This window comes from Gallinula chloropus, assembly GCF_964237585.1.
Source record: "Gallinula chloropus genome assembly, chromosome: 5".
Taxonomy (NCBI): Eukaryota; Metazoa; Chordata; class Aves; order Gruiformes; family Rallidae; genus Gallinula; species Gallinula chloropus.
This window is the reverse complement of record NC_140090.1, coordinates 30,221,707-30,240,533: the sequence shown is the minus strand read 5'-3', so window position 1 is coordinate 30,240,533 and position 18,827 is coordinate 30,221,707. Positions and strand designations below refer to the sequence as shown.

Here is an 18,827-nt window from a genome sequence, read left to right as displayed (position 1 = left end):
CTTTTGTTCTCTTTTGTTTTATATTTTTCTGTCATCTAGGACTCCTCTTGTGTTTTACATAGAAGATGATTGGGAGTCTTGGCAAGGGAACAGCAGAATTTTTACTTTATTAAATCATTCCAAGGAAATACAAATTTATTATGATCCACAAAGTAATTTTCTGATCCAGTTTTTAATTAACAGAAGGGGAAGACATTAAAGCAAACAGTCCTACTGCTTTCTTAACAATCAAAATGCTAAGAATGATGGTTTTGAAATCCACCACTTTAAATAAAAGCAGTAGCCTGAAGAAAATTTCTGTCTAGTTGAAGCTGCTGTCCTTTAGAGTAAAAGCAAAATGCTTCATATCAGTGAATGAACCTGTCACACACTAAATATTATATAGAAGAGGAAGAATTGTATAGACAAATAGGTAATTGACAGAGTCATTGCTGCGGGTGAGATATTCTGTCCGCAGGGAAAAGGCACACTTTTAATGCTACATTTTATATGTAATGCATAAACTGGGTATTAAAATGCTTGTTTACCTTTTTTTTTTTTTGTTAAATTATACTAGTGGGAGGAAATTTAGGCTGAAAGAGATGAACTGACATTAATTTACCTGTCTTATTTGAAAGAGTGAGATCTGTTAAACTTTGACATTCTCTTTGTTCTATTTCTAGATGATGGCTGAGCCAAGAAGCTTATGAAGCTTACATGAGATTCCTATAGATACTGGTTGTATCTGTAACTCTAGTAGTAGCCCAGATGAACTAAGCATGTCTTAAGATGGCAGTAGATCTGTGGTATGGACCAGTCTACAGAAGTGAGTTGATGCCAGATTTGTTGATGGCTTGATGGCTCTCACTCTGTCTAAACCAAAGCCATCTTTCTACCAAAGCAATAAAAGGACAGTACATAATATGACTACAGTATGCTGTTTCCAAAGAAGTGAACTGTGAAGAGAGGACTCATGAATTTTGATCACAAGGGCTTGGAGAGCATCTCTGGTAAGTTGAAGAATTAACTGTTACAAGCCCTTGAGACGAACATGATAGAACATGATAGAACACCAATCTTAAAGACATCCTTAACTTTCACATTCCTTGTATTCTTTATCTGATATTGCAAATGGGAAAAAAAAATGGTGAGTCCTCTTAACTAGCTTGTAAAATCAACTTCCACTGTAAAATGTTGAATTAATGTTTCTTTTTTTATGCAATAATTGTGGAAAGGTTAAGGAAGGATGGAACAACACATGAAGAGCTAAACTTCCTTTCCAGGATTTTGAATACTGTATTTCCCAGAGTGTGATTCCATAGGGATGATAATGGAATGTTGTATTTGTTTCCGGATTTAAAGGCAGTATTCAGCTGATTTTTGTAGTTACTTTATTTACATCTATCTTTGTTACCAAACAAAAGAACACCAAAAAAAAAAGTGAATTTCCTTCAGAAAAGGAAAGCTTAACTATGCTGAAGTCAATGAAGCCTTACAAAATCAATAGCTGGTACAATGTAGGTCTGTGTCAGTTCAATGAGCAAGAAAATATGGAAATTGAAGCTCATTACGTGAATCATATTCAAGAAATCGGAAGGAATGATGGGTGGACCAGCTTTCCAAGAAGTTGTGGAGTCAGTTGGGAATGAGGGAATTATAAATAGTACAATGTAAATCAAGTATTGTTTTCGTAAATATTCTGGTAATTTGTCCTGTACAGAATAATACTTTTCAAATCTATTTGTATTTAATAGTAATGTGCTGTTATTGGCATTTACTCACTTTCAGATGTCTGCTCCAGTGAGGACCTTCCTGAGGTAGAGTTGGTGAGCATGCTAGAAGAGCAGTTGCCAGATTACAAGTTACGAGTGGACTCTCTGTATCTATATGAAAGTAGGGACTGGATTCAGTCCTCTGCCTGCCATGGCCGTCTCCCTGAAATCACTTCTCCAGTTCGTGATGAGGAGCCCTTCCGTTACATGAGTGAGTATATCTGGGCCTAGGGATTATTTTGGTTTGTTTTTTTTTTTCACTAATTGAAGAGAAGACTGTAAATATGAAATCAATGTTATTTATATGATAAAGCATTCAAATCTGGAAAACTTTGGATGGGTGGAAGAAAAATCTGAGTGCAAATGAAGTTCAGCACTGCAATTCTAAGGGCCGACCTAGCACATCCTATGGCTGCCTGATCATTAGATTTCACATAGAAATAGAAGTGGAAACACGTGATAGTGCAAAAGAAGCAGGAACCTAGAACTGTGTTACATTAGATGTAATCCAAGAAGTAGAATGGAGTTTGCAGCAGCTCTGTTTCCATGAACATTAATCATGCTGTGGTTCTTTTGATGACATTTGCCCTGATGCTTTGTGTCGGTGTTGCTTTTGAAGTACATGTTAGTGGTTTCTTCAGGAGATAAAAATTATGTGAAAGCCAAACAGGTGGGTACTAGTTTGGTGTTGATCACTGCCTTCCACTTTTGAAAATACTAAGTAACTTATCCTAAAATCTAGCAGATCAGAAGGAAGAAAATGGACAGCTTCTGATGACATTAAAAAATCCTTTAATAACTTAAACATCAAATGTATAGAAGGCTGCCTAATTAACTGAACACTTACTCGCCCGTAGTTTCAGGTGTTTTCATGTGAAGAGAGGAGACTGCATTGTCATCACTTTAGAGAAATGGGGAAGTTCCATTTACTCCGTACATTGGAACTATTGGAACAAACCACTTGGGAGAGTGAACTTGGTCTTTATACATAATCTGTAATGATTACATTTTCCTTGTACGTGCCACCTCTGAAAGGAGATTTGTTGTTGTTTGTGCTTTAAGCCTTCACACAGGCTGTATAGCAAATGAGTAAATGAAAGTGAAATGCTACCTCCAGAGAATGCAGTACTTGGCAATTTAAACCAGTCTGATTATCAGCTGAACCTGCAGGCTTGGAACTCTCTTTAACTGTGGAAAGTATTTGTAAAGCCGCTTCATGTTTATTGCTGGGTCTGTTTCTGATAATAATATCGCAAGCATAAATGATTTTTTTTAGCTGAGTGAACATTTGGTAGTTCAGTGGAAGCAGTTGTGTAGTCAGTGGGGTGTGTACTTCCATCTAAGCTTTAATTATAAGGTGGTGGGATCAGAGTCTGTCAGGGCTGAAAGGGACTTTACATCAAACATGGCACTGCTGAAGTTCTCTGGTCCATACCTGCAGTACCAGTGTGGTGAAGCGCAGAGCTCTGAGGGAAGGACCTTCAGTCAGTGTGAGGCTGCATTTCCAAACTGCAGTGAGAGGGAGGGGTTTTATCAACAGTCTTGTAACGAAGGCAGTCATCTATTATTTGGCTGTTAAGGTAGTACAGAAAATGTCTTCCTCTTTCACTCTATGAGATGTTCTTTTTAACCATAGGAAGTATTCTGTGGAAATAATAAAATGCTTGTGAGAGTTTTTCGAAAAGTTGCCATAGCTGTTTTCTTGACAGTCTCAAAAAGTAACTGTAACAAGACTGTCATTAAGTTGAAATATAATTGTTAGGCGTAACATACAAAATAATGATGTCATTTAAGAACAGTTGTAATTGCTGAGTCATATAAACTCAAGATAAATACAGATTATGTTTCTTGTAGAAATTGTCTAAAACATTGTATGTACAGATCATCATATTATCTTTTTTTGAGTCTAGTAACTTACAGGGAGATACTGGGAAGATCCCAGACAAATACAAATCAATACAATCACTGCTGAATACCTTGTTGAGTGAAATTTTTATCTTTCTTTCTGCTGGCTGTAAGTGGAATAAATGTGGCAGGCATACTCTTGAAGAATAACTTGGGATTTTTATGTGTATATCTCCCTGTTCTTGTATAAGTATGGAAACTTTTCAATAACTTTTTTCTAAAGAGAATGCTAAGCTCATGGTTTGGGTGAATTTGTAGTTGACATCCAAAGAAAAAAAAAGAGAACAAAAGTCATTGCACTTGAGCTCCTCCTATTTTTATGGCTCTTGTTGCCTATTAGAAGGTTTATCCTCGATGTTTGGTTGGGTTCCTACTGACAGTGTTTTCAGTGAAGTGAAAGATTATCTTCTGCTTCAACTGTGGTTGCATAAGAAGCCTTGAATTGCAAAACACCTGTCTTTAGAATTGCTTTGTGTGAATAAAGGGACATGGCACAACATAACAAGAATATTAACCAAAATGAAGAGCTGCTCGCAGCTTTCACTTGGCAAGGTAAGTGAGGAGAGATTGCACAAGTGCATGTTCACAAGAGAGAATTACAGCAAACTATGTATAATTTTGATCCTGTACTGTGAGAAAATAGAAGTCGTATAGAGTTACATTTCAAAGTTGTTAATTCTGTGATTTATCAGAGTGAATATAGTAGCTTTAGATTTTATGAACTTAGATACCTGAGTATCCTTGTATGTAAATCCTTATTAAGGTGACTTAGCACTGGATAGAAACTTTTAACTTAAAATCACCTGGTGGGAACAGTTACCAGAGGAAAGCTGGCTATAATATTCTGCTGAAACTTAACCTACATATATGCAGTGAATTTTCCAAATTGCTAGTAAGCCAGATGAGTTTGTAGTCCCCTTTTGATAACCAATATTAACACCACGTGATACAGTAAAGCTGACCTCCTAAATGCATGTTATGCTACTGATAGGTACTTTAAAGTTTGTGACGTTTCCATTTTTGACCTGCTTACAAATACCGTTCGTAAATGGCACTGCTATAAGTTCAAAGCTCCTAAATACTTGAACAATGTGCTGGTTTTTATGCTTACTGATCCACTTGATGAAAAGCATGTGATTTGTTAGCTTGATTTATTTTTCTGTTAAGATCTAAGAGACATGGTTCAATAAGCCTTTGGCTTCTATATTGCTCTTTCTGTTATCCTTTCTTGCAAGACTGCAAGAGTTTCTTTCTATACTTAAATGCAATTTGGTTTTGTCCTTAGCATAGCCTTAGTGTTATGTTTTAAAAGGTTAGGTATGGACATTATATATGTAAAGAACGTACGTAGCTTATATAACATATGTAAACAAAGTTAGTGTGCACTTCAGTTTGACACTTCACTGTCTCATAACTAAGTGTGCCATCCTCCATAAGAATAAAGAACCTGAGACCCAGTACCACTATGTATTCAGATATAAACAAGGTAGAGGAGTTAAGGAAATCTTTAGAAGCAGATTTAGACCAAACCCATAGGAAACTTAATTTGCAGTGTAGTGATAATGGAATTAGTATCAAAGCAAGTTAACGTAGACCTTAAGTTGAAGCATACACTTCTGTATTTGTCAAGTTTATATTGCTACTTTCTTCACTTTGGTGATCCTGATTCCATAAAGCAAAAATAGCAAATTTCTGTTGCACAAACATCAATCTCCTGCAAGTGAGGCACATAATTCTGCTCCTGAAGGGAATTTTATTTAAATGGTTCTTTAAAAGTTATAAGAAAGTTTTAATAGTGTAAAAAGTATGTTTACACATGCATTTATTGTTTGGTGGTGCTGGATGCATGAAAATAAATCACCTATTTCCTTACATTTTAATTCTTTCTCCTCTTTGTTCCTCCTACATCTCCCCACCCTCTATCATTTCTTTTCTGTAACTCTAGCTCTTATTGAACTTCCTTCCTCCTCCTTGGCTGGATCTCACAAATTTGCTCAAGGTAATTAATACTTTTTTTTACTAGCATCTTCTATTTCTCAGGGCAAGAACTAGATCAGGCCAATAACTTGTGTTTTAGTACTGTGTTCTGCTAAGTTGCACAAATTCTTCATGCTTTGTTTATTCTTGACTCAGTCCTCTTTTTCAAATAGTTATATAAACTCTTCAAACTTCAAACTCACTCTCAGCACTAAGATAGGATTTACTGCTGCTTCTAAATTGCAGGCATATCCTATTTCTTTTTATCTGTTTCTGGGATGATCAAGCACTTAAATATGTTTTCATGTCTAGTCTCTGGGGACTCCACCCATATTTCTTGTATATAGCTGTCACACACACTAATGGGAATTTTGTTTCAATTGTAAAGTCTGCATGTGTTCAGCTAGGTTTGGATATGCTCCAATATACTATTCCCTCCCTCCCCAGCAGGCTGGATGATCTAATAGTTTATTTGTATTCAAAAAGTTAATTGTAAGAGATGTTTCTCTGTTTTCTAAATTTGAAGGATCTATAAGCACCTCAAGTTTTAGCAAATATTGATGAAAGCTGTGAATGTTCAATACCTTATTGTATCATTTTCCCAAATGAGGATTGCTTCATATTTCTGAATTTCAGATGCCCTTTTGTAGTCTTCCCTAGTTTTGTCAGTGAGAACTGTATTTGTATACAAACAATATCCTCTGAGTTTTTTTAGCTCTCTCCCTTCCCAGAGGTCTTCTTATACTTAAGCTACTTCAGTAAGTATGTTTTTCTCTTCCCAGTTCTTGGCACAGATAATGTGGAGCAGAAAACCTACAGCGATGCTGACATGGTCAAACATCTGTTGGCTGAGGTATGCTTATCTCTGTAATGCTACATGTATTTGAGGACATGCATTTGAGGAAGGGCTTTATTCAGCTGCTGAAAATTGTGGTTCAGTTATTTTTGGGAGCTGCTTATCAGGGAGTTAATACACAGGCAGTGTGAAGCTGCCTGTTGGGTTGCATAGTCTCAGAAACAAAATTTAGCAAAACTACGGACCTGAGAGGTGTAAGAGCGAAACAGCTTTAATCTGCTCTCCTGTGGCTCCTTTGCTTCTGCCCTTTCATCATTATTCGAGTTAAGGTCTGTTGTGGAGAAAGTGTCACTTGAAAGATGACAAGCCTAAGTATTTTGTTGTCTTTGTGTGATTCAGCAGAGCCCACACAGCACTCCAGTATGCAATACAAAAACCAGGTTTGGTCCTTTCCTCTCCCACTGTTACTGCAAATGACTGTGGAAGGGAATGTGCTATATTAAGAAATACACTTATGTATGTGTTCTGCATCCAAATGATGAAGCATTAATCATTGTTCTAACAATGTTGGTTGGTCCATTTGAGAGTGAAGGGGGACCTCAATGTGGTAATGCATTAAACAATACCTAGGAAAACCTAAAACTACTCTGAATCTAAACAGTTCTCTGAATCTAAAGGTAGCCATTTATTCTCATTTTGTGAGCAGAAAGATCGGGACCTGGAGCTGGCTGCTCGAATTGGACAAGCGCTCCTGAAGCGAAACCATCTCTTGACGGAACAGAATGAAACACTAGAAGAACAGTTAGGACAAACTCTAGATCGAGTGAGTGAATTTCCTTTCCCCCTCTGCCCCACTCCCTTCCCCTGCCCCCCCCCCCCTCTTCTTATGAGGACAGTAAGAAGATTAATAGAAGGTTGTTATTTAATTGTGAAAGCAGATGATTGCTGCTCTCAAACCACAGAAGTACACTTGGATGTCATTCTCCTAATTGTCATTGTTCAGTTGGCTTTTTTGGCCCAAGAACTGACTGTGAAGACAGCATATTACTGAGAAATTATGAGAATATTAGGTCAGAGTTTGTTTTGACAATCAGTCTGATATCCTGCCATTAAACTAAGAATCTAATAATCTAAGTCAAAATAAGTAGTTGTTATCTGACATGACCTGCTACATAACAACTTCACAGGTGAGGAAACAGCCAGAAAATGAGCTGGCTTAAGGGAGTGCTTACACTAAGAATAAATAAATAAATTAATGGCTAAATGTAATGTATTAGCATGTAATGGAAATGACTTTCACTCAAGATCTTAATCTCTTAATTTAAGCACAGATTCTTGATCTAAACTTTTCTTTCTTTTTCTTTCTTAAAAAAGACTTATTTTTCAACTATTTAATTACTCCAAGTGTTTTAACCCTTGAGTCAACAGATTTAGTCTAAGTTATACTAAGATGGATTCAGCTGCTTGTATAAGACAGAATGCTATTAATAAAAACATACTTGTAATTAGCTGTAAAACAATGTAAACTTATGTATTCATATAAAAATTAAGATCTGAAAAATATAATTTTTCTAAATGAGACCTGTCTCTTCTCTTAGTTTTTATTTGTCCTGCAGCTCACTTAATGGAGGGTACCAGTCAATGCACATAAATAGATGTCTGTCAGTCCTTTCCTCTAGGAAGTTACAGGTCAGAAAAGTGGTCATAATAGAAGTTATAGTTAGTGTGATAAAATGTTAACATGTATCAAAGCAGCTGAAAAAATATTTCGAATTAAATCATGAAAAAAGTAAGTTTTGTTGTCCATTCCTTTGCTATCTTGAATTTTCAGTCTCCCTTATGGTGTTGAAATTATGATTTTGTTAACTTTTTATAAAATAAATAGAGGTCGAACCTTCTGTGCAAATATAAATAAATGGATCATGACCTGTGAGCTGTTTTAATCTCATTTTTGACTGGAGCAGTGATATTCCAAGAGACTGCATAAATAATACTCTGCACATATGCATTGTATTGCTCAAGTATATTTCATGAGCTGGTCTTTTGTCCTAGGTTAACCAGCTGCAACATGAACTATCGAAGAAGGATGACCTGCTTCGTGTTGTTTCAATTGCTTCCGAGGAGAGTGAAACAGATTCCAGCTGTTCCACACCACTTCGTTTCAATGAGTCTTTCAACGTATCACACGATCTGTTGCAGCTGGATGTCTTGCAAGATAAACTCAGAGAGCTGGAAGAGGAGAACCTTGCTCTCCGATCGAAGGTAGGTCTGACTTACAGTTTGTGCCATATATGCTGGATTTGAAATCACGGAATCAAATAATAAATTATGATGGTTGAAAAAATCCAGCCTCTGGGTTTCTCTTGAAGTATATGGCTATCATGTATTGCTGTATACAAATCATACCCCAACACTTTCTGTGTCTAAATAAATGGCATCAACGCTGCTATCCTCCATTTCTTTCCTGTGCTTTAAGTAGATGGGCCAGACCTGTGCATCAGAGAGAGCCAGCGGGTCAAGAACAGCGTAGTTACGGGTACTTCTCATTGTATGGCACTGCCAGGTAGTAGTGTATGTCGAATAGGCCTATCAGTGGTTTGTAATTATAAAGCAAGAAGCCTTCAATGACCAATATATGGATATCTTTGGAGGCTGGTTCTTTAGAGCCAGGTGTAACATTCACCGCCCCATCTCTTTCTGTTTCTTTCCCTCCTCATTACCTCCACAGTAATGTAGTAGTCATTCCTTAATGCCTTCATGGTACAGGAAGGAATACAGGAAAACTGCTTGGATCCATCAGGCCCTCAAGCTTGTGCAGCCTGTTTTGATGTAAATCTGGCTCCAATTAGTAGCAGTATTTTGGAAATTCCATTGTGTTGCCTTCACATTTTTGTCAGCCCATGTTCAGTATTAAGGGTTAATAAGTTTCTAGTAAAATTCATTTAAAGATACACGTAGTTTTGATTATGTGATTAGTCTCTGTATTTTAGTTGGTCTTTCTTGTGTCTAAAACATGAATATAGACACTGTGTCTTTACAAGGATAGAGACAAAATAATGGCTATAAAAGTCATGGAACCAACAGCAGTTGGAATCTATAGATGCAGTGTCTCTTCTGTGGAGGTGGAGAGTGGGAGTAAGTAGGAGATTGGTTAAAATTGACTTATTTTGTTGTTTTTAAGGAAAGGGTGTGTTCTTTCTAAGAAAAGGGGGGTATTTATCAGACTGCTTTTATTATGCTGCTAACCTCATATATCATTACAGAACTTTACAGAACAGGGATTAATTTAATCTATTTTAGTGTGAAAAAGTATTTTAATGTGACAGCATTATGTAAAGAAGTGTGTTTGCCTGCACTTGTGTAGCTGTACTGCTACTTGCTTGGTAATCTTTAAACCCATTTACTGAGTCTTATGCTGACTCACTTACTGACAATCCCAAATATAGAGGACTTATCTGTGCAAAGTTTAATGTTATCATCCTCACAATTGAAATGAAAGTGGAAATTTAATATGCTCAGTACTGTTTAGACCTGTTGTGATACTTGGTCTCTGGCCCAGAAAATTTACAGTTTAAATAGACTAGTCAGGGACAACAGAGAAAAGCTGTTCAGCTGAAAGCTTTTAAGTGCCATAACAGATCTGGCTAACAGCATTCAGTTTTCAAGATTTATTTGCCTCAAGGTTTGAAACAATTCAATTGCTTACTTCTGAGTTCTGAGTAGGTTTGCTTTCCATACAAATTTTTTCAAAAATAACTAATTTTGTATTAGAGGTGATAGAGATCAGATTTTGTTCATGTGTCTGTGTGCCTTTCACTCAAAAGATACATACAATTCAGGGAAACAGGTTGTGGTGAAAAAATGGTTAGGATGTGTGGCCATCTGCATAGAAATTATAGAGATAGAGGGGAGACTCTTCAGTTGCAAGAATTTCAGAAATAGAATGTATGTATATGTAAACTGAAATTGGAATACCTGTAATTTTCTTGAAGGCTTGCCATCTGAAGACAGAAACCATTACATATGAAGAGAAGGAACAGCAGCTGGTCAATGACTGTGTCAAAGAGCTCCGTGAGTATCCAGGCAGTATCTTGAAGTGGCAAAATAGTTTTTGAAATACATAGTGCCTACATTTTAGTTATCCTTGAGTCAAAATATGAGCTTCAGTAATTTATGCCAATTATTCAAGTCTTGTTTTTTACCCAAGTGCAAAGATGTTTCTGTAGTTTGTTGAGTTTCACTCTGGCATTCAACTTCAGGTACATGTCCTGTGTTTAGAGAGGGAAAATTGATACAAAATCTAATGGCCACAAACCTCCTAAACTGAAGCCTGCAGACACTGGAAAATAAGTAAAGTATACTTCTTGTGTAGAGTATACTTGAAGCTGAAATGTACAAACTCCTAAATGCTCATTCTAAATTATGAGCAGGTTAGTTTAATTTTAAAAGATATGTTACAAACCAAAGAATTTAAAACAGACAGTGCTTTAGTTTGTCTGTAACAGTTGTCTGTATTTGCTTTAGAGACTACCTATTTGCAGAACATTCCTGCTACTCTTAAATGAGTGCATGTCAAGTATTCTGCAACAGTAAGGAACAGGTTTTGTGTGTGTGTGTGTGTGTGTGTGATGAGTGTAACGTGGTGGTACAGTTCTTTATCTGTAGTCATTTGATGTGTGCTACTTCCTTTACGCATAATAACCTTAAGCCTATATTATAAGATAATTTCTTTTCTATACAACCACCATAAAGAAAACTGGATTGCAGCTTGATTTATCTTGTTCCAGGTGACCATAAAATACTATTAATTGATATAGAATAGATTGTTAATTTACACTGTTCCCTCTCAGAAAGTATGTATCCTTTGCAAATAGAGGGTCTTTCATATAAGCTGTCCTATTTTCCTTCACTGAAACATCTGTGAGTTCTGTTTCATGCAATTCTGTAGCACATAGAGGCATGCTAGGTGAATTAGGCTTAGAAAGAATCTTCTCCCAAAGGATGTGGAGTCTGCAGCTTTAAAATTTGTGTCTTCAGGAAAAAGGTATCTGACTATGAGCTTAAATGTCTACATGCCCATGGACAGGACCTTGTTCTGCAGAAAATCTGTGAGGTACAATAACCACCATTTTGTAGTGTTATCTCTGCAAGGTTGATCAGACTTTGTTATGACTTCAGGGCAAGTATACAAACAGTACTAACTATGTAAAAAATATTTTGGCTTTTTGAGTTGCTTTGTCATCTCACTTGAAGCAGTGCTTGCTCAAATAAAAAAGAAATTGGAAATTATATGCTCTGGGTCTTTGGGGAATAGATAGTGACCAGAGTCAGGGGCTGAACAGGTGTATGCTGCGCTTGACAAGGTCTGACAGAGAATGCCTTTGCTTGCAGAGAATGGTAGTTAAAAACAGGATCAATTCAGAGCCTGGCTTCTTCAGCATATTCCAAGTCTGGCCTTGGTCACGAGCCAGTTTGTCATTTGGAATTGTTTATTGCATCTTACCTTGGATTATTACAGTCGTATCATAAACCTGTGTTACATACTTCAGGTTCTGCATTCTTAGCTCTTAATAAGTTACACTTGTATTTGAAGTTAACTCTTTCTTCTCCTCCCCACTGTTTCTTTTCCTTATGAGTGTTTTAAGGCACCTGCTCTTAAGTCCTGTGAATTGGTTTCCTAACAGTATTGGTGATTTTGAAGAGTGTTGTTGACTTTCAGTGATTCTTTCTGGGGTTTGGATTTGCTTTGGTTATTTTGTTGTGTGTGGGGAAAAGCTACCAAGTTCCTTTTGTCTGTTGCAGGGCAAACAAATGCTCAAATTTCCAGAATAACAGAGGAGCTGTCAGAGAAGAGTGAAGAGGTGGTTCGCTACCAGGAAGAGATCTCATCCCTCTTGTCTCAGATTGTTGATCTTCAACATAAACTGAAAGAAGTAAGAGAATGCTGATTGAGAGTGTGTGCATGTGCACGTGTGCGTGCCAGTGCTTGCACCAGGGGAAAACTGACTTGCAAGTCAGGGGGTTGCAATGCAAGAGAGTGGCTGCTTCAGGAATGGCAGAGGATCAGCTGTCTCAGGAAAATCAGCTGGGAAAATGATGAGCACCTTTTTGTGCTTTCAGCACGTGATTGAAAAGGAGGAGCTGAAACTTCACTTACAAGCTTCCAAAGATGCTCAGAGACAACTGACAGCAGAGGTACTTTTAAGGCTTCTATACCTAGACATAGAGATATATGTTTAGAATAAAATACAAGATAAAGAAGAGTAAGAGAATGGGAACTGTTGCTTTTTAATTATGTAGAGCATTTAATTTTTCATTGTGGTTGGAGTCATATGATTGAAGGAAAATAATTATTTTTATGTATGTCTACACAAATATTTTTATAGTTCAGGTACAAGGCAAGGAAGGCATTCCAAATAGGAATGTCTTACTAAGTAGTTATGAGAAAAAGAGTGTTAGTGTGAATGCTGCTGCTTATATCAGCGGTACTGTATCTCATTAGACTTTAAGGAAGTTCTCTTTTTCTGCTTCTTTTGCATCAGAGGCTAGTGTGTTTGCAGAGTTTTTCAATGTATTTTCTTTTGGATTTTATCATACCTTTTCCTCTTTTGAGTCTTGATTTGGACTTCAAGTTTCAGCACTAAAATCAGTACAGGTTCTGTGCTGACCATTGTCCATTCCAGATGCATTCCATGTGCTCTACAGTTTAAAAAAATAAATATATACAGTTAAAAAAAATAAATAGAACAGTGTTGAATCAGTTAATGTAGGTTTGTGTAGGAGTTAATTCAGTTTCATTCTGTCTTTTCTTTGAAGCTTACAGGTATCATATAATGTCCTTTTTTTCTCTTTCAGCTACACGAGCTGCAAGATCGGAATGCGGAGTGTGTAGGGATGCTACACGAGTCACAAGAAGAAGTGAAGCTGCTGCGCAGCAGAGCCAGCTCTGTTGCTTGTCTCTGCCGCTCCCAGTCATGTGGAGTGTTTCCTGTGGTAATAAACACTTACTGGCACATAGGGCCTGTAGTAGCACACTGCTGTGTGAGTAAAACAGCCATTACAGGAGCTGCAGCAGGATCTATTTTGTAGTAGGCAAAGGAGCCGATCTTATGGTTCTTCAGTTCTTTAGAATTTTCTGTGGGTTTAGGATTTTATGTGTTAGGAACCAAATAATTCACTTGCCATATTGTGGTATTAAAATTATTTTTCCTTTTTGTATGCCTTTTCTGCTAAATACAGGAATTGGCATGTTCTACAGGTAGTGCTCAGTTGTGCTAGGATATTGTTCATTGTTGATGTGAATTTTTGTACCTTACGGTGTTTCTTTAAGAAACAAAGCATATTTTCAAGAGCTCAAAAAGTATTTTTCTTTATGTAGTCTGTATTTTGTGTCTCTAAGATAAATTTTAAGCATCATCAGAAAAGCATGACCTGAGGCTAGCTGCCAGAGATGACTCAACCAGTGGAAATGGGTTAAAGGCATTTTATGTTCCTCATCTTACTAGTGTCAAGTATCTTAGCTTAAAGATTTCTGGGCCCTGCTTGGAATTTTTCAGATTTTGATTGATTGTTCTGTGTATACAGAATCCCTCATATGCATGTTTGGCCTTGTAAGAAGTGCTTTTAAGTAGCTTAAGTTAAGAAGCCAACATTAAGTGTACCAAGAAGAGGCAGGTGTTGCTAATGAAAACTGAACCTATACTGGTTATACATGGATGTAGTTATGGTGGAAAACTCCCCCCTATGTGCTTCCTTCAGAGACTGAAGGGTTTGTCTGAGACATACTGATACCAGGGAAACAAATGAGTATTATTTTAGAGATGTTTTCCTCTAAAATTGTTGGGAGGAAGACTTGAATCAAATTTGCCCACTCTTCGGTTTCCATTTTTCTCTAGGATTCCCTTGCAGCAGAAATTGAAGGGACAATGCGGAAGGAATTGAGTCGGCGTGATGAATCTGCTCTCTCCAAGCAAAAGTATGTCTCCAGATCACTGTGGTGTATTTTTTCCATGTGCCTGTATCTTATAAGATGAAACTGATTTCAGGAAACCTAGAAATATGAGTGTGCCCTCTATAATTAATTTTCTGTCTAACTTTAAAAAAGCCCACCTTTTCAGTATTTGGTAACCTTTCGAACTTTGCAACATACTGTTCGTTTTTGATTCTGTGAGGAAGTTGGGAATTCTGTGAGGAATTGTGAGATTTCTGATGCAAATTCTGTGATACACAGCACTCGTTTTATCCCTTTTAATGCTTACAGAAGAATTATCTGGCAAATGAGTTATAGCTGAAAGACTGATAACAGTTTCCAAGCCCCTGAAGACCTCCTCCTGGAGCCTTTAGTTCTTAGCAAGAAGTAATGAATTAAATACATGGTTTTGAAAGTATATGTAAATTAAATAAATAAAATGTATGCTCCTTAATGTTCTCAAGTGGTTATCCATAGAAGTTCGGGTCTTTCAGGGAGAAAGAAGTAAGTGTTAATTCTGATACTAAGTAGAGCAGTACTCCTTAAAAGATGAGTGTCCTAGGCAATGCTGTTTTTCTGGGCTTAAATCTTTTTAGTCAGGTCTCTGCAGACATCTGAAAGTCTGTTGTTTAGAGCTTTTTCTTTATCATATCTTTTTCAAAATGCTTCTGAAAACCACATTTGTTTGCTTGTCTGTCATGCAGGGGTCAACAGAAACGAGTATTTGACACTGTCAGAGTTGCTAATGTCACTCGTGGACGTTCATCTTCATTTCCTGCCCCGTTGCCAATCCCTGGATCTAATCGGTCAAGTGCTGTTATGACAGCAAAGCCCTTCCAGTCTGGCGTACACCAACCAGAGAGCCACACACAGATGACACAAAGGAGCAGCTCGGAGAAGAATGTGAAGTAGGAAACACAGCCTGCTATTTTCTTTCTAAATTAACCCAGACCTGACCTCAGCTGTGTAAGAGAGAAATAGTTAATTTAATGGTCTTAATGATTATGATTTGATATTTCTTACAGAAACGCTCATAATCCTGGCCAGTCAGGAAGCCCTGGAGACAATGACTTAGTCACAGCTCTGCACAGGCTCTCCCTCCGTCATCAGAACTACCTCAGTGAGAAGCAGTTCTTTGAGGAGGAATGGGAGCGAAAAATGCATTTGCTGGCTGAGCAGAAAGAAGGGGCTAGTGGCTGTAGTACACCGACAGAAAGCTGTTTCTCCCTGGGTACAAACTCAGAATTCACTGATCTCTCTGCCAGCTCTAGTAATCTCCGTGTCCTCCTACCAGAAAAATTGCAAATTGTCAAACCAATTGAAGGTAAGAGGAACGCAGAATGGGCTGGGTTGGGTTGGATTGGAAGGGACCTCAAAGATCATCTGGTTCCACCCTCTACTAGCCCAGGCTGCCCGAAGCCCCACCCAGTGTGGCCTTGAACCCTGCCAGGGAGGGTGCAGCCACAGCTTCTCTAGGCAACCTGTGCCAGTGCTGCACCATCCTCAGAGTAAAGAATTTCCTTCTAATACCTAATCTACATCTCCCTTCCTTCATCTTAAAGCTCTCATCCTATCACTACTTGCCTTTGTGAACAGCCACTCTCCAGCTTTCCTATACCCCCTTTAGGTACTGGAAGGCTGCTATAAGGTCTCACTGCAGCCTTCTATTTTGCAGGCTGAACAACCCTAACTCTCTCAGCTGGTCGTCAGAGGAGAGGTGCTCTGGCCCTCCTCTGAACTTGCTCTAATAAGTCCAGGATGATCTTCCTTCTCTGAAGGATTGTATGTTAATTTGTCAGCTAAATGTTGGTGTGGGTATAGCGAGGTATAATGTGCACTAAGAGGTAGTAATAGTATTTGGTGCTGTCTGTGCCAGCGAGTTCATCATTACCACTTTGCAGTTGGCTTTCTTATATGGTACTCTTAAGCTTTTTCTGTGCACCACCATCCCAGTGCACCAGGTGTAACAGTATTGGCACCAGCTGGCTGGAGTTGCTTTTATCATGAGTTCCTGTAACTTGATACAACAGTACTTAACGGCTCTGTGAGACTCTTCTCTTTTGTCCTGACAGGATCTCAGACCCTGTTTCACTGGCAGCAGCTTGCTCGACCCAACCTTGGCACAATTCTTGACCCAAGACCAGGTGTTGTTACAAAAGGTTTTACCCCTCTGTCTGATGATGCTGTGCATCACATCTCTGACTTGGAAGAGGATGATGAGGAAGAAAGTGAAGGAGGCATAACATTTCAAGTGCAACAGTCCTTCCTGGAGGAAAACAAGGGTACAGCAGCAAAGCCAGTGGCAGGGATTTTCCTGCCACCTATTACTTCAGCAGTGGTACCACTCACAGGTAAGAAGCGTGGTTACTGGGTTTTCTTTTTTTGTTTAGTGTCTTTTTCTCGGTAGAAATCATTTGACTCTGCGACAGTGTTGTATTTATTCTTTAAATAAAACTATTAGCAGTGATAACAGCAATGTCCTTAACCTTTGCTTTGATTAGTCCTTATCTGTATTTTTACCCTCAATGGATGTAACTTCTTCACATTGCAGCCTCGAATCCAGGGAAGTGTCTGTCTTCAACAAATTCCACATTTACCTTTACTACCTGTAGGATCCTACACCCATCCGATGTCACTCAAGTTACTCCCAGGTATGATGACTGCTGGCATCCTAAGAGTTGCTGCATGGGCTAAACCAGTTGCTTTCTGGCTTCCGATAAATGGACCAGTTTTAAAACTACCAAGGCAGCTAGGGAGCACAAAGGATGTTACTCATGCAAATAAGTTGTGATTACAAGGGGAAATTTGAAATGCTCTACAGGGAGAGTTAAAACAGGTTGGGGTAACTGAAAGGGTAAGTTTATACAAGTTTATAGCAAGTGCCTTGTGTCATATACCTATTGGGGAAAAAAAAAAAGAAGAAAAAAAGATACCACCAGAACTCTTTTTTCCCTGTTTGTGTCATATTTTTTAAAGTTGCTACTGGACATCTATGTTGATATTCTACCTGATACAGTATAGGTGAAGAGAGAAGGTAAATTCCGTGGTACTTACACAAAAACCTCTCTGTCCACTTAGTATCTTCTGAATATTTTGCAGAACAGTAATTCTGAATCTAGTAAAGCTGAAACTGTCTACAGCTAATGGCAGTAGTTTACATTTTCTCAAGCCTAGTGTATACTAAACAGCAGGTATAAAGATGTCTAATATGTGCATCTTCTCTCTTTCATTTTTGTTTTATTTCAGCTCCATGGGTGCCCAATTTTCACTTGGAAGTACTAGTATTGGAAACCCAGTAGTGAGCACTCCAGCTGCATCTTACAGCCTTAGTATTGGAGAATTTCTCACCAACAGAAGAGATTCAACTACTACCTTCAGCAGCACAAGGAGTCTGGCCAAGCTCTTGCAAGAGCGAGGCATCTCTGCCAAGGTTTATGATAGCCCTGTGTTAGAAAAACTGCCTTTGCTACAGCCCCCTCGGACTCTCCCTGTTCCTTCTACTCCCCCAAATTCTCCCTCGCGTTCGCCTTGTCCTTCCCCTCCGCCCTTCGAGCCTCGAGTGCATCACTCGGAAAACTTCCTGGCTTCCCGGCCGGCAGAAACGTTCCTGCAGGAGATGTACGGCCTGAAGCCCTCCCGACACGCGCCAGACGTCGGCCAGCTGAAGATGAACCTAGTGGACAGGCTGAAGAGGCTGGGTATTGCCAGGGTGATCAAGCACCCCGAGACACAGGACCACAGGAAGAGTCAGGGGCCAGAGGTTAGCTTGCCGAGGCAGGACTCTGCTGTGTTTTTAAATGCAAGTAGCAACTTAATGGCAGGACTGAGAAGAAACCAGAGTCTCCCTGCCATGATCGGAGCATTAGGAGCTCCAGTTTGCACACAGACATCAAAAATGGATATCTTAAAGGAGGACTGACTGGTCTGAAAAATGCTTGACTCTAGCATAATTAATGATACATAAGGGATGAGCATCCAGTACAGGCATCGTTAGATGTGTTACAGAAGAGTTGGAGAAGGCACGTGCATGTTACAGATGTGGGAGAGAGAAGTGTTGGGATCAAGGAGAAAAAGAACACTGCTTGGGTTTGAGGAAGAAAGCTTTTGTGGAAGACAAGAAAGAAGAAACCAAAGCTTAGTATTGAGACCCCCTTCAACATCTGTCTTAAAAATAAAATACCACTGGAGACATTCTCAGTATTTTAACCTTTTACACTGTGTAGAACTGTCTAGCAGGCGCTGTTCTGTTTTCTCCATCATATGACTGTAGTATTTTACTAATTAGTAGTCAGACTGTATCATTGAAATATAACAGTCAGTCTGACCAGCATTATTGGTTCAAGTTCTGCTCTGTAGCAAGCAAATATGAAAACTTGGATTTTTTAATTTTATGCTTGCATTTTCCATTTCAGAAACTCTACTTTTTCAA

At 38.4% G+C, this 18,827-nt stretch overlaps 1 protein-coding gene across 1 annotated transcript; it reads left to right on the top strand.

Moving 5' to 3' along the window:
- Window positions 1-952: 952 nt before the first annotated feature.
- TRAK2 (trafficking kinesin protein 2) lies at window positions 953-18,319 on the top strand (the record flags this gene model as incomplete). Its single annotated transcript, XM_084265357.1, has 15 exons — window positions 953-989; window positions 1,768-1,962; window positions 6,416-6,486; window positions 7,136-7,252; window positions 8,482-8,691; window positions 10,422-10,500; window positions 12,232-12,362; window positions 12,550-12,624; window positions 13,285-13,422; window positions 14,325-14,404; window positions 15,103-15,306; window positions 15,424-15,722; window positions 16,471-16,749; window positions 16,950-17,049; window positions 17,645-18,319. The coding sequence occupies 15 exons, from the start codon at window positions 953-955 to the stop codon at window positions 18,315-18,317; spliced, it is 2,688 nt and encodes an 895-aa protein (XP_084121483.1). The 3' UTR covers window positions 18,318-18,319.
- Between the last annotated feature and the right edge of the window lie 508 nt (window positions 18,320-18,827).